A 27,762-nucleotide genomic window follows, 5' to 3' on the forward strand; every position below is an offset into this window, starting at 1 on the left:
GGGAAACTGAGGCCCAGGGAAGTTACGTATTTTGCCAATGTCCTAGGGAGGAACCACAATCAGCATCAGAACTTTGGCTCCTAAGCAGATTTTCGGTTCACGCTGCTGGAGGAAATATAAACAGATAATTAGACGAGAGTGTTAGAAAAGCTATAACAGTTCCTTAGGAATAGAATGGGTCCCTAAGACCGTGTCATCACGAAGGCTTCAGAATACGAAGGCTTCAAATAACGTTCAAGCCTTCACCAAACTTCTGCAAGAGAAAACTGAAATTTTGATGGGGGGAGGGGAGATAAAGCGCAGGACCAACTGGTTCCGCGGCCAGAGGCTTTGAAAGAAAAGTTAAGCAAAGACCGGCTCGCGTTTTATCTTTTATTGACCGTAAACTGCAAGGAAGCAGGCCGATTTATCTAAGCGCCAGGCCCCGGGCAGCTGGGTGGCCCCGCGCCAGGCCGGTGGGGGGGGGGGGGAGTCTGGGTCACCGCCAGGGGGCTGGCGGCAGGGACTCCAAGCTGGAGGCAGGGGACTGGCCGCGGTGTGGCCCTGCGGGGTCGAGGAGCCTGGTAGCCACACGGCAAGGACAGCCTAAGTGGTCGCGCCGCGACGCCGCGCGCCAGCGACACCTGACCCGCGGCCCTGCGGTCCTGCCGCCCCGCCTCACACGTGACCCAGCCCCGCTCTCTCATTGGCTCGTTCAGCCCCTCTCCCCGCCTAAGAAGGCTGCAACATGACCGCCCCTCTGATTGGCCTGGGAGCTTCCATCTGTCGCTCTGATTGGTCGATGGGGCTCACGCCCTCTCTCCCGCGGCCCTCTCGAGACCTGCAGGGTCATACCATAAAGAGAGGAGGGGGAAACGTGTATATTTCACGGCTTCCCTTTTGGGTCGCCTTGTCCTAGGTCACGTAGGGGCCTCTATCATGCCCTCCAAAAGAGAATTATTTTAGTAACAGAAGGCAACTTTCGGTTGACCCCGACTCGGAGGACAGGCCGGCAGACCCGGTCCCCCCGCCCGCCGAGGTGGTGCGCTCCGGGCGGGGCCGCCCCTCCCCGCGGCGCCCGGGCTGACGCCCCGGCGCACAGCCGCGCCGCGAGCCCGAGATGCTGCCGCCCGCGCTGCGCCGCGCCCTGCTGGCCCGCCCCTGGAGGGGGGCCGGGTGAGTGAGCGCCGGGCCTGGGGAGGCCCCGGGAGGCGCCTGCTGGCCCGGGAGGCGCCGGGGCCCCCCGGCCGGACTCCCTCCCTGCCGGACCCCCGCCGGGTTCCCCTGGGGCTCCCCTCCCCCGGGGTCGCTTCCTCTAGTGCTCCCGCCCCCCACCCAGGCCCTCCTCCCACTGCGATCCCCTTGTCTCCCTCGGTGGTCGCCTTCCTTCAGGGAGGGGGACCCCCTTCCCGAATCTTGCGGCCGAGTGGGGTTCCTCGGTGCCCTCCTGGCTCCCACGCTCGGAAAGTACCTTCCCCATCACTCGTCTTCCTCCTAATACTGGATCTTCGAAATCTGCCCACCGCCTGAGTGCGGCGGCTTCCTCCCAGGAGCACCTCTATTTTTAGCACAGCCCACTTCTCACCTCCCCACCCTCGGTCTCACATCAGGACCCACCTCTGGGGTTCCCTGAGTCTTGCCTCTCCTCTCTCTAAGCGGATTTCTACCTCTCTTTTCCTCTTCCCCTTGTTTCAAGTTAAGTGTTGGGCAGAAAAGGGACTCCTTCTGGTAGCTGGAATATGGGCCAAATGCTGTGCTAGGCACTTGGTATGTGCCTTATTGTGATGATTAAACGAGTTAGTACATGTAAAGTGCAGTGAACAGAGCCTGGCACATAGGCAGGGCCCAGTTATTATTCATCATGATCATCGTTGTCACTTGTATTTCAACTTCTCCTGTGTGGCAGGTAGTATTATTCCAAATTACAGATGAAGAAACGGAGGTTTAGTTTCAGGGTGGAGCTGCCCTGCAAACCCAGATTTGCAACCCCCTACATTGTAGAGTAGGCTTCCTGGACCCTTGTCTGCTCAATGACAAATGTTTTCGGAGCTCTTTACTGCTCTGGGCTCCACCGTGGGGGGGTGGGGGTGGGGTAGGACACAGACTCTGCCCCCCAGGGACTCATGGTCTGCTGAGGCTGCCCCTTATGGACCCGTGTTTCTGTTGGCCTCCCTTTCAGAGCTGGGCAGCCCCCGCCCGCAATTTGAGTTTTGTTTACCTGACCCCTAGGACTGTCACCAGCTATGCCTCCCCTACTGAGCTCAGCTTCTTTCTGAGTTAATCAGTGTCCCAAGGGATGCACAGGGGTGGCCTTCAGCCATCGGCCCAGGTGAGTTTCATCACTGCTGTGTGTCCTCTGTGAGTGGGGGTGGGATGGAGAAGGGCACAGGAAGAGGACATGGAGAGAAGGGCTCCTCTTCCAAACTGAGGTGGGGGGCCATACTTGCCACACCCTCAGAGTCGTCCCATTTTCAGGCCTCTCCCTGCAGTCTGAGACCAGCCCTCTCAGACCCTGGATGGAAGTCCCATAGATTCATGTGTTAGCTGAGTACCTACCGTGTGCCTATGCCATGCTAAACCCTGGAGGGAAGGGTCCCCGGGGGATTCACATGTGGATGAGTCCTTTGAAGTTTTCAGTTTAATGGGGAACAAAGGCTTAGACATAAAAAACCCTCTAATGTCTGGTAGAAAGCAATCCATATCCCCCCCCAAAAGCCCATAATAATAATATTTATCAAGCAGTCAAGGACCATAGGCCTGGCACCGTGCTGATAAGCCCTGTATTAGCCCCATTTTACGGATGGGAAACTTATCTGCCCGTGTAGGCAAATGTGGGACTAAAATCGCCGTTGGTCTGACTCCAGATTCTTGCTCTTTTTAATTACAAAGCCTCTTGAGTGGAGAAGAACGTTTTGCAACCGGAGAGAAAGCATTTTGCAACCAGATCTGCAGGCTCAGATCACCTCGTCTCATAACAGTGGCTGGCCCAATGCCCCAGACAGGGTTTCTCAGTTCAGCACTACTGACACTTGAGTCAGATGATTCTCGGTTGTGGGGCTGTCCTGTGCGCTGTAGTGTGCTTAGCAGCATTCTTGACCTCGACCCCCTAGATACCGTAGCACCCGCAAGTCGTGACAACAAAAAAGTGTCTCCAGACATTGCCAGATGTCACCCGGGGGGCAAAATCCCAGTTGAGAGCCGCGGCTCTAGATGAAGAGCTTTGGTGTCTGGTCACTTGTTCATTTATTTGACAGATATTTAGGACACACCTGTGGCATGCCTGCATTTATGGAGAAACAATTTTAGGACATTTTTGGTGATATCTCTCAGTGTCCTATACGTAAAACTCTAGTGCCGAGAAAAACCATCTCCAGGAACTGGTATGGGTGAGGTTCTGTAGTGTTTCCCTTTTTGCCTGGAGTGGCAGGAAGCTCAACCAGTTTTTACAAATACTCTTGATTGTGCATTTTCTTTTAATTTAATTAATATGTGTCCATTGTAAAAAGTGCAAGTAAAGCAAAAAAGAATGCAAAAATCACCTGGAATCTCACCAGGCAGAGGTAACCATTGCCATCGTTTTGATTAATATCCTTTTAAATTTCCACGAACATATATATGCTTAAAACAACAATACAAAAACGGTCTCATGTGCAAATACTTTTTTGTAGCTTGCTTCTCTCACCTCATGGACTTGTCTACCTTACTCTCTGGCCCCAGGGCCTAGAACTGTGTCTGGCACCTGGTAAGCGCTCGGCAAACAATTGGTGAATGAAGGAATGATCTTTGAGGTCGTCCTCGTCAGCAGATCTTGATCACGTCCAGTCTTGAGACAGTCGCCACAATGGCCTTTATGGCCTTTAGGGATGGTCACTAATGACAATGGCTGCCACTTACCTTTGATGCGGGTTATTTTACCTAGCTCCTCAGCAACCTCTGATGCAGGTGTTATTGTTCCCATTTCACAGTTTAAACAACTGAGGCCCTGGGGGAATTAAGGAAAACTTGCCCTCGGCCTTAAGCTCGTAAATACCAGGCCTCCATCTCCTTTGACCCTGACTTCTTGCCCTTTTCTCTGTTTCATTGAACTTTATCATCTGTGTCCTCGGTTGTGTCTCTGCAAATTCTCTTTGGAAAGAGCCAAGATACATATTTATATTTATATATAAATTCAATAAATAAAAGAACTAGCCCAGGCACATCGTCTGCGTACAATGAAGGTTAGTTTTGTCCCTTCCTTACTCTGGTACCAGACCCTGCCGGGTGCTGGGGGTCCAGAGATGACTCCAGCTGCGTCCCCCAGCGGCAGGGGGCTTGTGGGCTGGAGTTGGGCACTGTCCCGTCCCCTGCAGGAATCCTCTCAGCCCACCTGCCTGTTTAATTGTCAAAATTTCACAACCCCCCAATGCTTGTCTCAGCCACCTGCCCCCTGGATGGGCAGAGGTTGTGCGGGGCAGGGGGCTGGCACGGCCTGTCATTCCCTGGACACACTGTGCTCTCTCAGCCCTCCAGGCAGTGGCCGGGCAGTGCCCCTGGTCTGGAATGTCATCCCCTGGCCACTTGGTGAGCCCACACTCCTCCAGCGCTTTGTGGCCTCGGACAGGCAGCTCTCCTCTGGCCCTTCAGTGTCCTGTCTGGAAAATGGGGATAATCTGATGAACAGCCACGTAGCACAAGGATTACAGATGATGTGACAGTGGCTTCCTGGGTACCCAGTGTGTGCTTGGTAAATAATTGAGTAAAGGAATAACTAGAACCTAGAACGATCCTGATACTTGCTTCTAAGGTTGTTAAAATGCCCACTCAGGCAACATCGGCTCTGGCACACCTTGGAGCACCTGCCTCTGGTGCCGGGCACCTGGCTTGGCACATAGTAGGTGGCTACTGTGATTGGTGGCTGTTGGAATGGCCCAGAGGACAGCCTGTGGTGGATCCTGGCTCCACCTCTTAGCAGCTCTGTGGCCCTGGGCAGGTTACTTAACCTCTCTGTGCTGCCTCATGTTCCCATGTAGAAAATAAAGATGATGATAGCCACCTGCAAGAATTCTCTTGGTGATTAAATGAATTCATACGCAAAAACCATTTTGAAGAGTGTCTGGCACCTAAAAAACTTGATAAGTGTTGCTTCCATCCTTATTTTGGTCCCCTCCCCCACTGGTGGGCTGAACGACCCACTGAACGACCGTCCTTGATTGGGATATCAAGGCAAGAGGGTCCCAGCAGCACAAGGATGGTGGCAGGTGTGGAACTCAGATGTCCTCAGTCCCTTCCCTTTATTCTAATTCCCCCGGTGCAAAACCCCTTCTGTTGGAGTTGAGCCTGCTCACCCCAGGGGCTGGGGCAGACACGTGCCCTTCTTGGGGGCTCCTTAGCCCCCAGACCTTCCCTGGCAGAGACCACGTCGTGGAGTGGAAGGCCCTGGCTGAGCTGGCAGTGTCAGTGGGCAAGCCGCTGCCCATCCTGGGGTGGCCTCTTCCCTCAGCTGGGGATTGAGGAGGTGCCAGCTGGACGGTGAGGAGGATGAACCTGTCCCTTCGGCTCCAGCTGACTGTGGGTCTCTGCAATGTTCCAGGTGCTTCTGCAGTAGTGTGTGCCTCCTCAGTGAGGAAGACCAGGGTTCAAATCCTGCTCTGTCACTGACCGAGCTGAGGCCATGAGCCGAGAGTACCGTGACCTCTGAACCTCAGTTTCCTCACCCGTAAAATGGGGTTAATAATGGTGCCTCCCTTGTGCATTTGTCCTGGGGATTCAGTGAGATAATCACTTAGCGGAGTGCCAGGCGTGTTATAAGTGCTTAATCAAAGTCCCTCGGTGGCGCTGAGGTGGAAACAGCTTGATGCCCCTCCCTCTGGGCTGGCCCTGGGCCCCGCACTTTCTCTCTGCTGGCCTCCTCTGCCGGCGCTTATCTCAGCGATAAGGGGAATTAGCCTTATCGGGCCCCTGATAACAGCTGGGAAAGCCTGGAAGGCCCATGAAGCAAGGATAATTTCCTGTCTACTCCTCTCCTTGGCCGTGGCCACCGATGACTCCAGCCACTGGCCAGCCCAAGGGACCTGCGCCCAGTTCTGGGGGCCTGGTGTCCCTCTGACACAGCTTGTGCGTTGTTTTAGAGGTATTTCTCAAGTGCTTACCCTGGGCTGCGCGGTGTGTCCGGAACAGTGTGTTCACCAGCACAGGGGACAGGAGCCGGCCAGGTGGAGCTTACGGCCTGGCCGGAGCCCAGACAGTCAGGGCTGCTGCGAGGAAAGTGCGGGCTGAGAGATGAGCCAACGGGCCTGTCCAGGCTGTGCGAGGCCAGCCAGGTGAAGAGCATCCACGCAGAGAGGACCACGGAAAAGACCAAGGGGCTGGACTGCAGCAAACGCGGTGGGAGGGGGTGGGGGGTGATGGGAGATGAGTCTGGAGGCCTCGGTCAGCATTCTGAATTTTTATTGTAGAAGAAACGAGAAGCCACTGAGTAGTGCTGAGCTGAGCGCTTGTCCTCTCTGTGTGCCTGTGTGTGATCAGATTTTCCTGTTAAAGCTTTAACTTTGGCTGTGGTTTGGAGAGTAGCTTGGGGACACTGGGGCAGGAGTGGCTGTTGCCACGTCCAGGCAAGAGCTGACAGTGCCTTGGACCAGGGTGGAGGCCCTCTGCTTCTCCTCTAGATTTCTGAGGTTGCACTGGCGGGCCCACAGCTCCATCCAGCCCTGACGTGATGTCTTGGTGTTGTGGCCTTTGCAGCTCAGATCTGGTGCCTGCAGAGGGAGGGGAGGGGCAGCTGAGGTCTCGTGCCCAGGCTGTGAGGTCCCCGGGTGAGCAGAGGGGCACCCCGGGTTGTTGGGGGAAGCGGGGTCAAGTTGACACTGCCCCGTGCCTCCTTCCTGGAGTGGGAGGGCTGAGCGCCGCCCTAGGAAAGGTCGATGGGACGCATCTCTGCCTCCCAGAGCTGGGCACCTGGTGGGCGCTCAGGAAATGGGTGATGAATAAGGGAGTGAGCCCTCTTGACTTCATCTGAGTTATGTCTGCATCTCTGTGCTGTGCAATAAACATGTGCTGACCGCATGAATGAATAGGAATGCAGTCCTGCCTAGCAGGGCCGCGCAGATCCTCCTAGAGGCCCCAAGTCCTGTGAGAGAGTGATCTCCACCTTCCCTTGAGCCAGTGGAAGGGTGCTCATGGTAATCCCGAATGGCCCATGAGCCAAAAACACATTGAGAGAGTCCCTGGATTATTTTTGGCTTTATTGACTCTGGCTGATCTTTGAATTAGTCTCTCCAGGCCCTGGAGACTTTCTAGGCATAGAGATGGCCATGGGCACATATGATCCTGAGGTCACAGTGGGCCTCTGCCCTGAGGGCCTCTCCCTGCGGAGGGAGACCTGCAGGATTTCTGTTCCTGACACTGTCAGGGAGGGAACACAGAGAGGAGAGCTTGTAGCTACTACATTGTAAGCTTTTGCCCTGGGTGGACTACGGTGCTACGTTTATTCCAGCAGCATTTTTGACACCTTGGGGGTGTCTGGGAACCAGTTTGCCTTTGAAAACCTGGCCTGGTGGAGTAAACATTCTGGAAGACCTTTGCAATTTTCTTAGAAAGACCTCAGAGGGGGAGGGGTGAGGAAAGGCAAGTGCTTTTAATCCTCATGATGACCCTTCAGGCAACAGGGTGTTACTCCCATTTTTCAGGCGACAGAGCAGAGGCTCTCAGAGGTTGTGATGATGTGCTGAGGTCTCAGATGGAGCAGGTGTGGTTTGTGGTCCTGGGTACGTCTGCTCCTAGAGCCTGTGCTTCTCGCCTCCCCGGGAATGGGGGTTCAGAGCAGGGTTGGAGCCGCCGCCTTCCTGGCTCCCAGCCCAGCGCTTGTTCCCAACCGCGCTCTCCTGGCTTAAGGAGGACATGGTGCCGTCTGATCTGCTGATTGGTGGTGTGCTGCTCCTGAGGCCCAGAGAGAGGCTGCTGGAACCTTCCAGATGGCCTGGGAATAGATGCCACCCTCCCCTTTCCTGTTCAGGCTTGTGGCTGCTGGTATTTTTCCTGCCTTTCTGTTCTTCCCCACCACAGGAGGTGAAAGCCTGCCGTGTGGATTTTAATTTATTGAGCCAGTCTGTAGCTCTGCATTGTCATCTCTTCAGATCTCCATCATAACCCCATGAGATGGGGTCACCGTTTGCCATCCTCTAGGAGGAATCCAGCTCCAAACCAATGACTTGCCCCAGGTTACCTGCTCGTGGAACGCTGAGCCAGCCCCACGTGTCTTCCTTCAGTTTGGGGAGGGGTGGGGCCCGAGGAATGTAACTGGCTTCCTTGGGTGTGTAGGTGCAGCCTGGGGCGGGGGGACAGGAGGAAGAAGGTCACTCCTTTTGCCCGTGGGGATTGTGGGCCACCGGCCTGCCCCTGTCTCCCTCCTCCTCAGCTGCACAGGCCCCTTTCTGCTCTTCCTACCTGCCCCTCCCTCTGCCTGGAATGTCCTCCCAGCTCTTCTCAGACCTCCTGCTGGTCTCCTGCAAAGGTCACCTCCTCAGAGAGGCCCTCCCTGACCACCCTGGCTGAAGTAGCCCCTCCTTTCCCCTTACTCACTCATTGTTGCGTCCCCTCTGTCATCGTGTTTGTTTCTTGCCCGTGCCCCCCACTGGAGGTCAGCTGCGTGCAGCCAGAGGCCTTCCTTTCCCGGTCACTGCGGTATCCCCAGGGTCTAGAACAGCATCAGAGACGTGGCAGGTGCCCAGTAACCTTGTAGAAAGAATGAAGGACCTGCCCTCACGGCCCTGGTTTCGTGTCCTTCCTCCAGGCCTCCCAGAATGCGTTGTTGAGCCTCCAGACCCCTTCCCAGTGAGAAGGGAAAAAAAGTGCCCCTGACGCTCGTAGCTGGGCCGTTTTGTTCTCCTGTTGGGCATCAACAGCCTTAGAGAACGCCAGCCTCAGACGAGGCCTGAGAATGGGATGAGGCGCCACAACCCCCGTCATAATTTTGTCTAAGCACAGAGGCCACCGTGCCACCCCCAGAGTACCAGACACCCCCCTCTCTTGCTAAATGAGGAACTGCTGCTTTGAACATGGGGAACACGCCCCCGTGTTCTGACAGCATCCAGTCGAGAGCAAACCCCGGCCTCCTTAAGCCCTCCCCAAATCACCCAGCCGGCACCCAAATCCTATAACAGGTTCTTTCTAGCACCCTCTTCTCGCGAGGCCCTACGTCCCCCAGATGTGCGCGCTCCCTCCCGCAGTGACCAGTAACCCGACTTGTCCACCGCAGGTGTGTTCCCTCTGGTCTCTGCAGGCTGTTGACACTGGGGGAGATCCATCTGGCTTTTTCTGGACTCAAATCCAGGTTTCTCCTGATCTTGATCTTAAACTAATCTTTTTCCTTTAAGGACCTAAATTTCCCTATTTCTATAATGGGGCCGCGGGTGAGAGCCATTGGATGCCACGATGGATGGGAGGCGTTATCAAGTCTAATGTGCCCTGTGTGCGTTAGGTGGCCTTTGTCATCGTGATTGTCCTCATTTACAGATGAGGAAGCAGGCCTGGAGGGGAAGCCCCACAGGGACTGGGGATGACTGACCCTAAAGTCCCAGCTCTTACCCACCCGTCCTCCCACCTGTGACCCCCAGACACATTAGGGAATGTGGTCACTGGAGGTCACTAGTCAATGAGGTTGTGAAGTTCAAGACTGAATAGGCCCCCAGAACAAGGAGTTCTTGAAACTCAGTGCCAGGAATCAGCCCCTGAACCTGCAGACCAGTCCTCCCTGTCTCTGGACTGAGCTCAGGGCCCTCCTCCAAGTTCACGGTCCAAGCCTGGACGTTCTCGCCCACCCAGAGCTCAGCTCTGCGTGCCGAGGGAACTTCAGCGGGTTCACATTCCGAGAGACTCAGCTCTGGAGTGTGCTGCCTTTTCAGGTTCGAGACAGAAGTCACGTGGCTCTGTTTGGGATAACGTCTGCATTGTGGGGAAAGAGCGCGAGAATAAACCCTCTCTGTGTGCGGAACACTTGGAAATGGTTTTGCATCTATGAATTTAAACTTCAAACAACCGCGTGACTTTGTACGATGATCTCACTTTCTAGATGTGGGAACAGGCTCAGAGGAGGCAGGTCACATGCCCAAGAACACACAGTGGCAGGACTGGGACTTGAACTTGGGCCAGCTCTCACCCCCCAGTTCTGTAGTAGCTTCTGGGCCAACCCAGGACCCCACCGTCGGAGATCGAGGGGCTGGGGCTGGCACTGGCGCTGGCAGTGGCGGCTGCTGATCTGCTCTGTTCTCCACTCTTGCACCCCAGACTGCGGTGGAAACAAACCTCCTCCCTGACGGTGGCCAATGAGCCCGTCTTGGCGTTCACACGGGGCAGCCCTGAACGAGATGCACTGCAAAGGGTAATGGGAGGGTTGGGGACACGCAGTGGGTGGAGGGCATGGGGCGGAGATGCCTTCAGCTGCCCTGGCGATGCTGCTCCGTGCCTACGGCCGTCACCCCCTCCTGCCCCACCTCAGCCCTGGAAGGAGACGTGGAGCATGGGAGAGGCTGGGGGCAGCAGGGTGGCAACCTGGACCACCTTGGGGCCTGAGTCCAGGTCAGGGGTCATAAGCCCACAGATGTTTTATGCTTGAAAACATTCTCCCCTTAATTGCCAGTATTTTAAAAATCATGAGATTTCACATAAATTTCAGATGCAGGTTTTTTTTAAATCTGTTTGTAATGAGAAGACCTGGCAGGACAGACAATGACGATGGATGGAGGCTGAGTCCTGCTGTTCCCAGGGGAACACATGCTCTCTCACCCAGACCTGCTTGCCCCCTTCTCATTTCTTTTTTTTTTCTGGTGAGGAAGATTGTCCTTGAGCTACCGTCTGTGCCCATCTTCCTCTATTTTTTTATATGGGGCGCCACCACAGCATGGCTTGATGAGTGGTGTGTAGGTCTGCGCCCGGGATCCGAACCCATGAGTCCCAGGCCGCCGAAGCGGAGCGCATGCACTTAACCACGACACCACCGGGCCGGCCCCCCCACTCATTTCTGTTGCTGCCTGGGCATCTGCATTTGCAGACTCTGGATTGGGGTTTTAGGTGGGTGGAGAGGAGAAGGAGGTGCCCATCTGCCCTCTTGTCCTCTCCCCAGGCCTTGAAGGACCTGAAGGGTCGGACAGAAGCCATCCCATGTGTGGTGGGGGATGAGGAAGTGTGGACCTCGGATGTGAGGTACCAGCTGTCGGTAAGTCCAGTGGGTGGGCAGGGCTCGGCCTCTCCCTGAATCTGGGGTGTGTCTCTTGGGCCACACATATAACGTAGGGTCTCTGCCTCCAGAGGGGTTTATAGTCCCCTCCTGGATTTTGAATTCCATGCACTGAGATAAAAGTTCCGACAGCAATCTGGGGGGGGCTGCCAGGAGGAAGTTAAAAACAAGGACTACTGCCAGCTTCGCCAGCTCTCTAGAAAAGTTCTCCCATTGACCACCTGGAGAGTAGGAAGAGAGGACTGGACGTCAGAATCAAAGCTAATCCTTCCAAAGAAAGGGGAGTTACCCAAGTCCTTGTCTGTATTTGGGAACCACTGGTCTAGCTGACAGTGAGCTTTCATCTAAGGTAAGCACCCGGGGCCGGGCCAGGTGTCACCTCCTCCGAGAAGTCCTCCTGCAGGAGCCCTGCTCCTTCTGCAGATAGTCTCAGAGGCCCTGTCCCATCGCACGAGCTCCTCCTTCAGTCCCTGCCACTCCTCTTGGAGGCGGGAGGAGCAGGAAGTTAGCTGCCCATTGTGCAGATCAGGGGACAAGGTCAGAGATGTTAAATGACCTGCCTGGGGTGTCACAGTTAGACCTGGAAGATGGATGAGATGTCCAGGTTTTCCAGTCTGTATCCCTTTGATTTTGATGTAAATGAATTCATTCACCCTGTTTCTGAAGAGGATTAATTTGCATACAGTGTGGCAAGGTCATCTTGCTGTGACCTGTGATGACCTTGGCCTGAGAAACCCACCTGCTCCGAGTTCAGGGAGGCAGGAACTGGCGTAGGCTTAGGGTAGACCAGGAAAGTCTTAGGTCTCTCATTTAGGGGAGCATAAAGGGTTGGCCCCTTTGCAGACGGGTGAGCACCTCTGGCTCTGTCCAGATAGAACCCTGAGCAGGCGTGTGCAGGGGTGAGGGAGAGGACCCAGGGCCCCCACTCTAAGGGTTCCCAGGACGGCCTGGGGCAGGAGTTGCCCACAGAGGCGTCCCAGAGCCCCTGCTGCTGGATCAGCAACCAGATGGCCTGACACCTGGAGCCATTGGAGCAGGCCTGGGGTCAGCATGCTTCAGGCCCTCCTCAGGTCTGACCAGGTGTGTGCCAGGTGCTAGCCCAGAGCAGCTCCCACGGCCTCGCTCACCGGCTCTCGTCTCTGTACCTGCCTGGAGCCTGCCCTCGCCTGCAGCCCCCCGAGGCCTCCGAGGCCGCTGCGGCCCCTGGGGATTTTCCAGGCAGCTGGGATTTTGATAACCCCCTGGGCGGGCACTTCTTTCCATTTTCCGTGTTGCCTCCGTGACCTGGCCCCGTGGTAGTGGTTGGGACCCAGGCATTTGGGGGCGGTGCAGGGGTGAGGGCAGGAGCTGTGTTGCGGGGACACATTGCTAACTTGGGGTATCCACAGTCCACTGGGACATGCTCAATTGAAGCGCCCGGGTCCCAGGTCCTTCCTGGCCCCTCAGTGCCACAGGCTGGTCTCAGGTGTGGACAGGATACAGGTGACTGTGCCAGGGTTAAAGCGAAGGGGAAAGGACCACTTTCTACGCAAACCTAGACCAGCGCTGCCCAATAGAGCTTTCTGTTTGCGATGATGATCGTGATGTTCTGCTGTCCGTTGTGGCAGCCACCGGCCACATGTGGTTGTCAAGTGTATGAAAGTTGGCTCATGCAACTGAGACAGGGAAAAGAAGCGAACTTTTTCCCGCTGTATTGCTCACGCTAGTCTCCAGCACTGCCGGGTTCTGTTTGTAAATGTTCTCGAGGATCTTCCCTTTTGGATGAGTATATCGGGGCCTCATGCAAGGGGCTCAAGAGGCAATTGCTCTGTTTCCTAGGGACTTAGGGGCATGGCAGAAATCCTGAGCGTTTCACACCAGTGCGTTGTTTTGGGCCTCCCATGGTCACAGTGCCCATCACTGAGCCGTGGCCTCATGCCAGACCTGGTTTGGAAGGATTTGCGCCTGTGACCCCATCTGGTCCTCTTCTCCGTGCTGTGAGGCAGGAAGTCCCCATTTCCCAGGCGGAATGACTTGGGAAGTCGGTGAACATAAGGCCCCACAGCTAGGAGGTGGCAGATTGGGATTTGAACCTGTGTCTGCCTGACCACCAAGTCCATGCCTTCCCTGAAAAAAGATTGCGCAGTCCATGTCCTTCTGGACTGTGAACCTTCTGGAACAGGAACCGTGTCTTACTCATTGAAGAGCAGGTGCTCCTTAACTCTCGAGAGGGAGGTGGTGTGGGCCGGGGCGGCGGGTGAAGGCTTTGTGGGGAATGGAGGGAGAGAGCGAGCGTGCCGAGGACTCGTGCCTGGCAAGCGAGCTTTGAGCCCGGCCCCATGCTCGCTGTCCTCGGTGAGTTCCCGCAGTGACCTCAGCCTTCTCTCTCTTTCAGCCCTTTAACCACCGACACCAGGTGGCTAAGTTCTGCTATGCAGACAAGGTGAGTCCCTGTGACTTTGGGGTTGGGGCACTGCCCCTGTCTGGCCTGCGAGCTGCTGATGTGGAGGTGGATGTGTCGCTGCTTCCCTCTGTGGCCGTGGGGGGTGGGGGCTGGGGGGTGGCTGGCCCTGGGAGAGTCTCTTTGGCAGGCCAGGCATGCAAGGGTTAACTTGAGCCAGTGGGAACTGCCTGGGCCAGGGCTGGACATCCCCGGACATGCACATTTTGGTGAGGCAGATCTTGCTTTGGGAAGTGGGGGTAGGTTCTGGAAGGTTGAGTCAGGGAAATTGGAGACATCATGGATGGAAGGGCAGGCAGAGAATTGGCATCACAGAAGGCCATTCAGAGGGGATGGGGTGACTTGTGGCCGGGGGTCTGGGAGCTGGCATCATGTGGCAGTGAGGGCACTTGGCATCTGGGATGCCAGCGGCAGGTATGTGTCTTGGGCTGTGGTTCTGGCCTGGCAAGGGCAAGGCCAGCCCCCTCGAGGGCTGGAGGCTCTGGTTGGTGGGGTCAGGGGCCCCAGGTCCCAGGAATAAGTTGAGGCTGTGATGAGCCCACAGGAGACAGTGGAGCAGGTTTAACAGCTGTGGGACCTAGTGCCAAGTCCCTGGCCTGCTGCCCTACCTGGCGGGTCCCTCAGACGTCTCCAGACGAGCAGGACGGGCTCCGAGCCTGGGGTGGCCCAGCTGGCAATGGGACCGCGGTGTCTGCAGCTGTGGGGAGAGGGGGCTGGGGCCAAGGGAGCCAGGGCTCTTCCAGATCTTCCTCCCTCGCTCACTCCCCTGGGACCCCTCCTGCCGCAGGAGGAAGCCCCTGACCTCTTCCTCTTCATTAGGCCCTGCTCGACAAGGCCATCCAGGCCGCCTTGGCCGCCAGGAAAGAGTGGGACCTGAAGCCTGTCACAGACCGGGCCCAGGTCTTCCTGAAGGCGGCAGACATGCTGAGCGGGCCACGCAGGGCAGAGGTCCTTGCCAAGACCATGGTGGGACAGGTGAGGTGCCCTTGGGCACAGTTGGGGTCGGGGTGGGGGGAGTCCTACCCCATCCGATTCAGCAGACATCGGCTGAACGGCTTCCGGGTGCCAAGCCCTGCTCTGTGTGCTGGAGACCCAGAGATGCCCTCGAGGGACGAGGCCTAGGAGAGGGACAGACAAACAGAAATGGTGGACGAAGTGGACTGTGAAAAGCCTGCGTGTCCTACCATGGAAATGTCCCCTCCCCTCCATCTCTGTCCCCGTCCTGGGGCAGGCCTGTTGTGTTTGCCTGGACTGATGGTTGCCCTGTGCAGTCCTCCAGGCTCGGTCAGACCCTCAGTCCTCAGAGCAGTCTTTCTTACACCTCAGCTGGTCACTGCAGGTTTGCAGACCAACAAGATCTCTCTGTCACTGAGTCACGTCCCAAGTCCTGAGCCCAGCACCCAGGGCCCTTCGTTCCAGCCTCTGTCCAGCTCGCCAGCTGCTCTGCCCTTCCCACCAGGCTATCCTGCCTTGACATTGCCGTTAGCAAGACTCCTGGACACCGCAGGTGTTCGTCTCCCTGCCTGTGCCTGGTGTCTCCTGCCTGGAATGCTCGCTCTCTTTTCTCTGCCCCGTGAACTCCTACCCATCAAGGTCCAGTCCAGATATCACCTCCACTATGAGGCTTCCAGAACCTTCTCAGTCTCAAAGCATCAGTCCCGCCTCTGTGCTCCCATAGCATGCGGTTCGTTCGTCAGTTACAGCTCAGATCACGTTGGGATGTTATGACTTCCTATGGGTTTGTCCCCCTTTATGAGCTTTTTGGGGACAGTAATCACGTGTTAATGTTCTCTGTCTTTCTGGGCCTTGCACCGTGTCTTCCTGGAATCATAGGAGTGAGTGCATGTTGAGCCAGTGATTGGCACTGGCAGCACAGAGCTGGGGAGGAGCAGAGGGAGATAGGGTTAATTTCACCGTCCCCAGGAGTAAGCCTTGGGGTTGGGTCCCTCCGGGAGCTCTTCCTGGGGGTTCCGCGCCGAGAGCCCCTTCTGCTGCCTGGAGGTGGTACAACAGCTCCCCGCCCTGCCAGGTGTCTCCTGGTTCTCTCAGCAGCCCCTGGGGTGGGTGTCGGGCTCCAGAGTGTCCCGAGTGAGCCACACCTGGGCAGAAGACACACAGGCTCCAAGACCAGATGAAGGTGATGAGACCAGCCTGGTGGTGTAGTGGTTAAGTTTGCACACTCGGCTTCGGCCGCCCGGGGTTTGCGGGTTTGGATCCTGCGTGCAGACAGACCTACACACGGCTCATCAAGCCATGCTGTGGCGGCCTCCCATTTACAAAATAGAGGAAGATGGCGACAGACGTTAGCTCAGGGACAATACTCCTCACCAAAAAAACCAACCAAAAAAAAAAACAAGACCAGATGAAGGTGTCTCTATTTTACTGAAGACTCAGGAGCTTGTAGGAAGCACGGCGGCCGCACAGAGCAGGGGGCAGTGCATCTCAGCCCAGCCTCCCCTGCTCTGCATCCCAAACAGGGCGAGCTGCCAGTGACCCCATGTGCCAAGAGGGGCCGCCGCGAGCCGAGAAAGCCCTATTCTTGCTGCCCGGAGTCCTTCCCCACGGCTCACGTTGCCGTCGGGAGGAACGGGCAGGCTGACGAGATGTTTACAGCTGCCAGGCCTCCTGGTTCTCGGCCCAGACGCCCCAGAAAGGGCACGTAGTCGTCCCGGGGAAGGAGCCGCCAGCACCCTGCACACGATGTCACCGAAGGCGCAGGGCCCAGTGTCGGGAGAGGGCTAACAGGAGGCACGGCCACCCCCACTGACCCCGGCCTTCCCGCCTCGCAGGGTAAGACGGTGATCCAGGCCGAGATCGATGCCGCGGCCGAGCTCATCGACTTCTTCCGATTCAATGCCAAGTTTGCCATGGAGCTAGAGGGGGAGCAGCCAATGAGCGTGCCGCCCAGCACCAACCGTGTGGTGTACCGCGGGCTGGAGGTACCCGCAGGCGGCGGGGCGGCGGCGGGGCTGCCGGGGGCCTGAGCTCGGCCTCACCGCCCCCCTCCCCCTTCCCGTCCCCCAGGGCTTCGTGGCAGCCATCTCTCCCTTCAACTTCACCGCGATCGGCGGCAACCTGGCGGGGGCGCCGGCCTTGATGGTGAGACGCGGGCAGCGGGCGGGGATGGCGGGAGTGTCACCATTCCCGTCTCAACAGACAAGAGGCCCCGCCCGCGCCCCTCGGGTCTCGGCCCTGGTGGTGGGGGAAGCACAGGAGGCGGGGGCAGCATGGGGCTTATTTGTCAGGGCCGCACAGCTCGTAAGTGCTGGGACAGATAAGGATTCGGGTTTAGTTTTAAAGTCACCCCAGTCTGGTGGGGGAGCCGCAGCCCTGCCCCCAGAGGGCCCGGTGGCTCACGGAGGAGCAGGAGAGGGGCTGAGAGTTGTCGGGGGTCTGGACCCTCCGCCCCAGGGCGGCTGGGTGACCTTGAGGACGCTCATGCATGGGGCCATCCTCGTGCATCTTGCACAGGCAGGCGTGGCACACATGGAGGTGCCCACGTGCCCTCAGCCGGGACACGTGCAGAAATAGCCCTGCGAGCACTTGCCCGGCCACACCCAGTGAGCGCCCAGCGACTCGGAAACACCCAGAACAGACCTGCCCGAGGGTGCTGGCAGGACCAGTCTGCGCGGGCTGCTGGAGGAAGGGAGCCCTGGCCAGAGTGTGGGAGCAGACGGGCAGGGTGTGGTCTTGTTGGCAAGGGGTTTTAGAGCAAGTGCCCGACACCTGGAGGAGTGGCGTTGGGTAGGGGACATCCTGGCCTGCACAGAAGAGGGTGGTTCCAGGCGAGGGATGGCCATGCTTCGGGGTGAGGTGGGAGTCGGGGCAGGTGGCCCCAGCCTCGTGGGTCATCACCACGCCCCCCGGGCAGGGCAACGTGGTCCTGTGGAAGCCCAGTGACACTGCCATGCTGGCCAGCTATGCCGTCTACCGCGTCCTCCGGGAGGCTGGCCTGCCCCCCAACATCATCCAGTTTGTGCCAGCTGATGGGCCCACATTTGGGGACACCGTCACCAGCTCAGAGCACCTGTGCGGCATCAACTTCACAGGCAGCGTGCCGTGAGTCCCTAGGGTGGGGTGGGGCTGGGTGGCGTGGGGACATTCACCCAGCAACTGCCTCGTCACCTCTGTCCCAGAGCTGGCGCTGTGAACCCAGAAGTCAGGCACTGACTATACCCACTTACTCGCTGTGTGGCTGTGGGCAAGCCACTTCACCTCTCTGAGCCTCAGTTTCTTCACCTGTACAGCGGGAGTCATAGTCCCTACCCTGCAGAGTAATTGTGAGGGTCAAACTAGGTAATGAACAGGGAAGAGCTTCACAGGCTGGGAGCTGCTACAGGTGTTTGGCGACACTGATTTTGACACCTCATCTGTTACTGGAAAGGGTACAAGGGAGCCTGGAGTGAATTGCAGGAGGAGATCAGGAAGGCTTCTTGGAGGAGGTGGCATCAAACAGGAGTTGGCCAAAGGGGGGTTGGGGAGAATGTTCTAGGAGAGGGCAGAGCATGTGCAGAAGCCTGAAGGCTAAAGTTCTCGTGGTCTGGGAGGGGAGGTGGAGGTGGCCCGTGTGGCTGAAGTGGCGTTTGAGGGGCAGGACACAGTTTGATCATGGTCGCTCGTTTGTTCACTCACCCAGCAGGTGTTTATCGAGCCCCTGCTCAGCGGTGATGGCGTGCAGGAGACAAGGTCCCACCTCTCAGGGGATTTAGTCCGGTGACTGTAAGGCCCTGTGAGCCTGCAGAGGTGTCTGGACTTTATTCCAGAGGTGATGGGAGCCACGGCAGGTTTTACACAGGGGGAGTGGCTTAATCAGAGTTCTGTCTCAAGCACAGGTTGCAAATGGTGGCTCTCCGGGCGGACCTGCCGTGTGGCTCTGTTTTCTTTGACCCCTAAGAGAGATGGACCAGCCTTATACACTGGGACAGTTTCATGTGAAAATCCAAACGTTGGCTTCTCTTGACGACCTGGACCCCGTGGTCGCTGCCCGCATTTCCATGTGGTGCCACTGGCCGGAGGCGGGTGGGTGCTCCCCGGTCCCCGACTGTCCCACCAGCCCGGGTCTCTGCATGCCTGGATGGCCTCGTTCCATCCCTGCCGGCCCCTCCAGGCCCCTGCGTTCGCAGCCTCTGGCACATGGTCGCTCTGGCCGCTCTGCGCATGAGGCGCTAGTGGCGGGAAGCAGGAGGCCGGTGAGGAGGCTGACCACGTCTGGGGAGGGGCGACGGGGGCCTGAACCTGGGTGGAGACGGTGCCAATGGAGAGAAGGGGGCCGATTGCAGTGAGCAAGGAGCAGGGTCAGGTGGGGGGTCGGCCGAAGAAGGTGAATCATGTGCTGGTCACTCTGAGGCTGAGCTGCCCAGGGGTCGTCTAGATACAGATGTCAGGGTTTGCTCTTGGAGACCTTCCAGGTGTCCTCGGGGACACCTACAATGGCTTCTCCCCTCTGCTGGCCTCAGGCTCCCCCTGCCACTCCCCGCCAAGGTTTTCCGGGTGGCGGTGGCAGCGTTAGAATTGCTGAGGAGGGCCATTTTCCAGAAGGCCCACTCTGCTGGCTGCGGGCCCCACGGTCTCTGCCTATTAGCGGGCGGGGCGGGCCGGCCCCTGTTGCCGTGCTCTGGTGAGCAGCGGGCTCAAAGGTGGGAAAGTCATAAATTAGCATTAGCTGCTGTGTCGCCAGCTCCCGGTGATTAGCATTTTTATTGTTTTGAGGTGCTGAGGTTGGTCACACTCAGAGCCCGGGGAGGAGGCAGGGGCCGGGCGCCCTCTCCCGGGACCCTCGTTGGTTTGGCCTCTGGAGCCTGGGCGCTGGGCTGGGGTGCCCTTGACAGACCACGGCAGCGTCTGTCCCCGTCAGGCACTGCAGTGTGCCCAGCACTGACTCTCATTCGGGTGAATCAGGACAGCCCTGCCGGGTGGCATTGTTCTCTCTTGTTGCCAGAGGAGGTGCAGAATTTGAGGCTCAGAGAGGTTAAGTAATGAGCGTAAGATCACACAGCCGTGTCTGAGTCAGGACTTGAACCCAGCACCCCGTGGCCTTCTCTGCACCATCTTGCCACCACGCCTCCCCTTGCTCCCTCCTTGTAGGCCTGGAATGCAGCCCATTTCCAGGTGCCACCACCTACTTGGCTCCCCACCACGCTGCCGTGACCCCTGCCCGCCTCCTGCTGGGCCGCGACCCTGACACTCCTCCCTGGGCTCTTCGGCCCGTCGTCTGGTAGGGGCTGCCCCACCCGAGACCCTTAGCTTCTCAGGAACCCGAGCGCGGCCCCTCATCCGTGTCTTGTCCTGGTTTTAGCACCTTCAGACACCTGTGGAAGCAGGTGGCCCAGAACCTGGACCGGTTCCGCACCTTCCCACGCCTGGCCGGAGGTGAGGGCCCCTCTGCACCCCTCCCCTGGCCCCAGGGACCCCTCCCATGGCTGTGCTGAAAGAGGAGGAGTGGGGGCGAGGCAGCCTCCGGGGGTGGGGGGTGGCCCCGCAGGAGCTGAGAACCGGGGGGCCCTGAGGGGAGCCTCTGCCCTGGCAGGCCCCGGCTCGTGCAGAGCGCGTGTGCCTCAGCAGGTGCATTTTTTCGTTCATTCATCAGTCCTTCAGCAAATACGTTACTAAGTGTCCACGCGGGCACTTTGTGGACACTGGGGAGGCAGAGATGAGGAGACGCAGACCCGGCCGTCACCCACTGCTCCCGTAGCAGGAGGCAGACGGTAAACGCGTGTCAGGTTGCCACCAGGCTGTGAGGGATTAAAGGAAGAAAGAGAGGCGACGGGCAGGGCCCCCGAGGGCTGGGAGTGGTGGTGACCTCGGTAGTCAGGCAAGCCCTCTTCAAAGAGGGGACATTTGAGCTGAGACCTGAATGACGAGAAGAAGCCAGCCTCACAGGGACCTGGGGGACGAACCGTCCCAGCACCAGCACCGTCCAAGAGAACTTTCTGTGATGATGATGTTCTGTGTCTGCGTGTCCCGTATGGTAGCCACTGGCTGTGTGTGGCCATCAGGCAGTTGAAATGTGGCTGGTGTGACTGAGGAAGTGAGTTTTCTGTTTTATTGAATTTTAATGAATTTGAATTTAAATAGCCACGTGTGGCTGGCAGCTGCCGTGTGGCACAGCCCTGGTCTAGGCTCGGGGAGCTGCCAGCTGCCATGAGGTGGGAATGAGCTTGCATTTGAGGAAGCAAGGCCAGTGTAGCTGGGGCAATGCTGAGACCTCGGGAGAGGGAGGGGGTGACAGGAGATGGGGCTGAGGAGTCGGCAGGGCTAGATCTTGTTGAAATATTAATAATTGTCCCACAAAGAAGCAGTTTCATGGTCAAGGAAATTAGGCACATGCTGTGTTAAAGTAAAATGACTTTCTTGCCTGCAGGACTTGTCAGAGCCTTTACTGCTCTAACATGCATTGTGCATGTTCAAGAGCAAGATCTGATGTGTGTTTCCCAAACTCTTGAGGCCACAGAGCCTCATTTTTGCAGAGGCCCCAGGGGCCAAGTGTTTTGTGGAACACACTTTGGGAAAATGCCAAGACCTCGAGGGAGGGACGGCCATCCGGGGCCACACAGCACGGTGATGGCAGAGCTGGGGCTGGTGCTTCCGTGTTCTTGCTCCAGGGCGTGAAAACTGGACCCCTCTCCTGTGCTGGGGGGAGCTTTGGTGGGGTGTCAGGGAAGGTGAGCCCTCCTCAGGACCAGCTGCAGCATCTCCAGCTCCCAGCCCTCAGGGCCCTCCAATCCAGCTTTTACGAGACGGGGAACAGCGAGCCCCTTCGGGCAGCTGCCCGTGGTTTTCTGCTCTGTCTCCTTCCCCCGCCTCCCCGAGGGAGAGAGACCACCACTTACTCTACTGCTTCCCACCTCAGGCCTGTGACTCAATCCCTCTGTGCCTCAGTTTTCGTGTCTTTGAAATGGGAATAATGCTGGGAGGTTGAGAGACTTCAGTGGGGGAGGCTCTAAGAGAGCTGCGCCCACTTCTGGGAATGGACTGGCTCTCGGGAGCCTTGGGTGCTGGTCCTTCCTCTGTCCTTAGGTTGGGCGGCACCCCCGCCCCCAGTCTCAGTTTTCTCGTCTGTGTAGTGGGGGTGTTGGTCCTGAAGAGCTCTGACGCCCTTCACCCCAGCCCGGGCCTCCGTTTTTCCATCCGTGTGGGGGGAGGAGAGGCCCGGCTCATGGGTTTCTGGGACGTTGTCCATCCCTAACTCTGCCTTCTCCTGTTCTCGTCTGCCCAGTACGGGGGCTGGTCGCAGGGCCCTGTGGACGGGTGTAGGCGGTGTGCGGGGTCCCTGGGCCGGCGGGGGCACCGGCTCTGCTGCCCTAGTCATCCCCCACCCTGGCCCTTGTAGAGTGTGGCGGGAAGAACTTCCACTTCGTGCACTGCTCGGCCGACGTGGACAGCGTGGTGAGCGGGACCCTGCGCTCGGCCTTCGAGTACGGAGGCCAGAAGTGCTCGGCCTGCTCCCGCCTCTACGTGCCTCGCTCGCTGTGGCCGCAGATCAGAGGGCGCCTGCTGGAGGAGCACGGCAGGATCAAAGTGGGCGACGTGAGTGGCGCCCTGCTCCCCGCCGCCACGCAGCGGGTGGCTGATGGGATTGGAGGCTCCCGAGCGGGTGGGGGGCTGGGGTGAGTGGGGAGGGGCTGCCTTTGTCTCGGGCCTGCGGTGACTCGGTCTCTCCTGGCGTCTCCCTTGCCTCCAGCCTGCAGAGGATTTTGGGACCTTCTTCTCTGCAGTGATTGATGCCAAGGTACGGGCAGGAAGCGGGGTGTTCCTGGGGGGCCGAGGCCTGGACCGGGTGGGAGGGGGAGGAAGAGATACGGGGGGCCCTGACCCGGGGTGACCCGGCCCCACTGCTTCCAGCAAGGCAGCTCGATAGCCACGCGTACCCTCCCACGCCAGCTTTGAAAACGGCAGAAGCATCCTCAACCAGAGAAGAACTCGCCTCCCACACCCCCTGCAACCAGGCTCAACAAGCTCCTTCAAGGGTCTGTGTTCATATGCACACGTACAAGAAGGCACACATATCTGTGTGCACGCACCTACATATACGTGCACATGTGCGTACACATCAGTGAACACTATCACGTAGATCTCTGTGTGGGCGTGCGTGCAGGTTTCCCACATGAACACACACACATCTCCCTACACAAACGCATTCACCCACGGGTGTGCACGCACAATCGTGTACACATTGATACGTGTATATAGGCACACGTGTAGGTCTATATGCATAAGCATAACCACATATCCCTACGTGCTTAAACATAAAGACACGTGGCCGTGCATATGCCCATGTGTTCATTTATGTGTGTGTTATGCTTGTACGTAAGTATACCTGTCATTCTGCCACACACACACACACACACACACACGAGCGTGCACGTCCGCCCTTGTCTCTGCCGTGGCTCAGCCAGACTGCCTTGGCCCTCCCCCCTCCCCCGTTTCAGAATTCGGGCTCTTCAGGGACGGGTGTTTCAGGGTGCGTGTGTTGGGGGCTGCTGGTCCTCCCCGCCGGTCCCTGACGCCTGTCCTCCCCGCCCACCGCAGTCCTTCGGCCGCATCAAGAAGTGGCTGGAGCATGCCCGCTCCTCGCCCAACCTCACCATCCTGGCCGGGGGCAAGTGTGACGACTCCGTGGGCTACTTCGTGGAGCCCTGCATCGTGGAGAGCAAGCACCCTGAAGAACCCATCATGAAGGAGGTAGCGGGGCGGGCAGCCTGGGCGTCGAGGGGACAGTCTCGCCCGAGCACAGTGCACGCGTGGGGCCCTTGCACGGCGTTTTTTCTCACTGCGTTGCCCCATTCCACAGATGGGAAGAGTGAGGCCCTCAAGAGGGAACGTCTCACCCTAGTGGGAGCAGAGCCGGTCCTCAAGCTCGGGTCTCCTGACCCCACATCCAGTGCTCTGTCCTGATGCCGCTGACCCTGGCTGGTGTCAGGGCACTTCCACTGCCCACAGCCCCGCGGCCATCCTGACATCCCTCACTGGGGCTGGCCGCAGCTGGGCACTTGCTGAGATGAGTGGGAATTCCCATTTTACAGATGGGAGACGGAGGCTCCGAGAGGTCAAGGCACTTGTCCAGGCTGGCAGTGCAGGGGTGGGGGTCTTCCCCCAGCCCCTTGGTGGCAGAGGGGACTGTGACACTGCTGGGCAGTTCCTGTGCCAGCTGCTGCCAGAAGTCTCCCATTGCCAAGGGTCCTGGCTGCTCGGGTGTGGGTTTGGCTGGCAGGGAGGGCCAGCAAGTGTCCAGGGCTCTTTTGCCGGGGTGGTGGGCTGGGGTGGGCAGGGCAGGAGCTGGGCACGTTGCTGTCCTTGGAGGGAACTGAGCAGGAGGCAGCGCCGTGCAGGGGCTGCGGTGTGGACTGAGGCCTGGGGACGGGCAGAGGCAGAGGCCACGGCAGGGAGACCGGGAGGCCTCAGGACGCTGGTCCAGGCTGGGGCTGAGCCTGGGGCTTCTCTCCCAGGAGATCTTCGGGCCTGTGCTGGCCGTGTACGTCTACCCGGACGACGAGTACAAGGAGACGCTGCGGCTGGTGGACAGCAGCACCAGCTACGGCCTCACGGGGGCGGTGTTCGCCCGGGATAAGTGAGTGGCGCAGCCCCTCGGCTCTGGTCCTGGTGTCTGTCCCCACCGCGGAGACTGCCCTCCGGGATGTGGATCCTAGTCATCGTGCCGCCCCTCGCTTTCTCTCCGCTCCCTGCCCCTCAGCCCTGACCCGCAGGCAGGAAGGCTCCCGAGCACAGGGCTGCAGAGGCAGCCGGGCTCCTTGTTAAAATGCAGATTCCTGGGCCCCATTATTGAGCCTGGATGTCTCGGGCCGGGGCCCCGGAATCCGTGCTTTTCACCAGCTCCCCGGATCTGAGGGGCCTATGCTGCAGAGTGGGTGACAGAGGCCCCGGGGGCAGCGCACACTGCTCGGCTCGCAGAGGCAGGATTCGAGCGCGGGTCTCATGCTACACCTGGGCTTGGCCTTTTCCTCCCCCACTCACTGGCTGCTGCCCCACGTCTGCCTCTGAGACAGCGGAGGTGGGATTGGAACCTGGGGGGAGGGTGGGGCTCTGGGGCTTCCCCCAGCCCTCGGGGGCCGGGAAAATGGACCGGGGTGGGCCACTCCCTCAAATGTGTGCAGCCTGACCCTCCGTCCTGTTCAGTCCTTGCAGCAGCCCTGCGAGGGAGGGGCGCTAACCCCCTTCCAGAGGAGGAGGCTCAGAGACTCTAAGCAACCTGCGCGGGGGTGCACAGCTAGCGGCTGGCCCATGTCCCAGGCCTGGCCTAGTCCTCCACCTGGACAGCCGGCATGGGCCGGGGCAGGGGGTTGGAGGTGGGACTGGGGCTGGAGGGCGGGGTGAGCCGGCTGCCCTCTTACCGCTGCCCGCCTGCAGGGACGTTGTCCAGGAGGCCACGCGGATGCTGAGAAACGCTGCTGGCAACTTCTACATCAACGACAAGTCCACCGGCTCGGTGGTGGGCCAGCAGCCCTTCGGGGGGGCCCGAGCCTCTGGTGAGTGGGTGGCCCTTCCCAGGGGGGAGCCGAGTTCCTGGCAGGAGGCCCTGGATCCTTTGTCACAAGGGTGTTGAGAGTGATAGGAACAGCACCACTGACTGAGCACTGTGGCCCAGGCGCTGCAGTAACTCAGGGTCCTGTCAACAACCTTGTGAGCTGGGGTACTATTATTGTTGTTCCCATTTGACAGAGGGGGAAACCGAGGCCCAGAGGTGAAGTGACTCGCTCCAGGGCCCATGGCTAGGAGGTGGTGGAGCTGGCTTTGTGCCAGCACCCGTGCCTTTTACCACCATGCTCCGGCTCACTTCAGTCCAACTCCCTCCTGTTTACAGATGGGGAAACTGAGGCTCAGAGAGGGACAGTGACTTGCTAAAGGTCCCAGCAGCCTAGAGGCAGAGCCAGGGCCGGAACCCAGATCAACGGACTCCCAGTCCAGTGCTCTCTCCGCAGTGCATCCCTGCCTCCCGGACACCCTTGCAGGGGGGCACATGGACCCGGGAGCATGGGTGTCCTGCCTGCTCGTGGTTCCTGCCTCGTCCGGCCCGGCCGTGTGCTGCCCGGGAACCTCGGCCGCGTGAACACGTTTGGTCGTAGTTTAGCTGTTTGCTGTGTGGGCTTGTGCCCCATTTATTCCATCAGCTCCCCTTCCCTTTTCCCTTCTGCCCAGAGCTATTGCATCTTTTCAGAAAAAAACAGAGCTGTCTTTTCTGCAGGCACCAATGACAAGCCGGGGGGCCCCCACTACATCCTGCGCTGGACGTCGCCCCAGGTCATCAAGGAAACCCACAAACCGCTGGGAGATTGGCGCTACTCGTACATGCAGTGAGCCCCGTGCGGCGCCTCCGCCGTCCTCCTGTCTGTCCGTCCAGACTACTGACTTAGTGCGCTGGCCCCTCCCAGCCCCCCACCCCGCTCCCCGTGGACAGCCCCCTGTCAGGGCCAGGGTCTGTCCCCCTGCCCTCACTGGCCCGTATCCCGGCCTGTCCCGCCCCTCGGGGTCAGGTGCCGGCTCTGGTGTGAGATCACGCCGGGAGGAACAGGGCGGCTACCTCTCATCCCATCAGCCGCCCTAGAAATTCCATCTGGTGGGTGTGACCTTGGTCCCGGCTGGTTCTCTGTCCTTTTCTCTTTACACGGTGGCCCAGGGGCTTAGGGACCTGGGACATGGCGGTGGAGCAGCTCCCAGCATCTCTTGGGGACCAGGAGGCAGCTCTGGGCCCCTCAGCAAACCTCCCCACCCGCAGAGGGGCCTCCTGGCCTTGGCCCTGGCTCCTCCAGGTCTCCAGGCCTAGGTGTGACCAGGTGGCCTGCAGGGCTGGCAAGTCGCGGCTGCAGGGCGCAGGGCATCAGCTGGCCTCGCCCTCCTTGGTCTGGGCTGCCCACCGTCCTCGCTGGCACTTTGCCCAGACCCGCAGAGCCCGCAGGGGCCTGTGCCGACCATCCGCCTTAGACACCCATGTGCCTTTCTCCAGGGGCCTGTGTTCGCCCGGGGCCCACGGGATCCCTGCCGTCTCCCTGTGCTGGGGCTCGGGTGCTACTGGAAGTTACTTGCCGAGGGGGGGATGTGGTGGTCCTTCCCGTTTGGGCTGTGAGTCTGGAGGACCTTGGGTGGCCCTCACGCTGCTCCAGCCTCCCCTGGCTCTGTGGCCCCGCCCCTAGCCACGCTCAGGGCCTGTGTCGGCCTGGGTTCCTCCTGCAGGAGCTTGGTTCCCCCAGGTGTGCTAGAGCAGGCCCAGGTAGACGTTGCTCCCACCTTCTCCCAGCCCCCCGAGACCTAGCCTTGGGTCCCCGTCCAGCCTGGGCCGAGGATTGCCTGTAGAATCTTCTCTCCTTGGCGTGTTAGTGGCTCTGTGTGGACTGGCCCCTGTGGTCTGTTCTTGGACGCAGCCAATTGGTGGACACTGGCAAATACCTCCTGGTTGGGTTCTGGGTGGCCAGGGAGCCATAAGGGATGACATTTAGGGGGCCCTGAAGGTACTGGGCTCTCCTCAATCACGGCTGACTTGGGGGCCCCCCCAGGGCCAGTGTGGCCTTTCCCCCAGTGCCACTATGTCGCTTGTGGCCCACGGTCAGGGTTCTGCTTCCCCCCACGTTCTGCACTGTTTCCCATGCGGGGCCGGGGCAGTCGGTGGGGGCTGGACTTGTGCCTGGTTCTGCTGGTTCGACACTGTGAGGTGGCAGTGGGATTCACCCTGATGCCACCCAATAAAATGCCTGTTACTTAATCGAATCAGTGGTCTTTCTGTTGGGGGTGACGGGGACCGGCCAACAGCTCCTCAGTCCGATGGTGTTGCCAGTGTGTCGTCCGTGTCAGGAGCGCAGTGCCCTCAGTGTGGTGGAGGGAGGGGCTGGCACTGATGTTTGGGAATCCGAGCTGGAGGTGGCGGGAACTCTGGGGTCAGACAGGCTGGGGCTGGGTGATCCTCAGAAAGTTACACGACCTCTCTGACCTGTCTCTTCATCTGTAAGAGGGGGATAATAATACACACACACATACACAGAGGTTGTCGTGAGAATTAAATGAGTTAATTCATATAAGTGCTTAGTACAGTGCCAGATACATAGTTAATGATGCAGAAATGTTACCGTTTACCCATTGTTGTAACAACCACTGTTAAGTGCTGAGATGGGTAATTTTATGTGTCAGC

The 27,762-nt window shown here is 58.8% G+C and overlaps 1 protein-coding gene across 3 annotated transcripts; it reads left to right on the plus strand.

Annotated features, from left to right (window-relative positions):
- The first annotated feature begins 1,030 nt into the window (after positions 1-1,030).
- ALDH4A1 (aldehyde dehydrogenase 4 family member A1) lies at positions 1,031-27,344 on the plus strand. 3 transcript variants are annotated; one of them, XM_004425643.3, is made up of 15 exons: positions 1,031-1,155; positions 10,240-10,333; positions 11,075-11,167; positions 13,563-13,610; positions 14,448-14,603; positions 16,418-16,567; positions 16,653-16,727; positions 17,500-17,687; positions 19,924-19,997; positions 21,958-22,154; positions 22,309-22,356; positions 23,157-23,309; positions 24,074-24,195; positions 24,993-25,111; positions 25,828-27,344. In XM_004425643.3, exons 1-15 carry the CDS (start codon positions 1,100-1,102, stop codon positions 25,938-25,940), a joined length of 1,686 nt encoding a protein of 561 aa, XP_004425700.2. In that variant the 5' UTR covers positions 1,031-1,099; the 3' UTR covers positions 25,941-27,344. The 3 variants fall into 3 exon arrangements, with proteins under 3 accessions (XP_004425700.2, XP_087302831.1, XP_087302830.1); XM_087446705.1 differs by lacking the exon at positions 25,828-27,344 and adding an exon at positions 25,447-25,809; XM_087446704.1 differs by having other exon boundaries at positions 1,095-1,144; positions 10,238-10,333.
- The last annotated feature ends 418 nt before the right edge of the window (positions 27,345-27,762 follow it).

Source organism: Ceratotherium simum, chromosome 22, assembly GCF_057802395.1.
Source record: "Ceratotherium simum simum isolate JZ-2026a chromosome 22, ASM5780239v1, whole genome shotgun sequence".
Lineage (NCBI taxonomy): Eukaryota > Metazoa > Chordata > Mammalia > Perissodactyla > Rhinocerotidae > Ceratotherium > Ceratotherium simum.

Excerpts from the sequence above, each read along its gene's own strand:
- ALDH4A1 (XM_004425643.3), top strand. The coding sequence starts at position 1,100 with ATGCTGCCGCCCGCGCTGCGCCGCGCCCTGCTGGCCCGCCCCTGGAGG. Across the intron at positions 1,156-10,239 it reads CGCCCCTGGAGGGGGGCCGG|ACTGCGGTGGAAACAAACCT; the intron begins GTGAGTGAGCGC and ends CTTGCACCCCAG. Across the intron at positions 16,728-17,499 it reads CGGGGGCGCCGGCCTTGATG|GGCAACGTGGTCCTGTGGAA; the intron begins GTGAGACGCGGG and ends CCCCCCGGGCAG.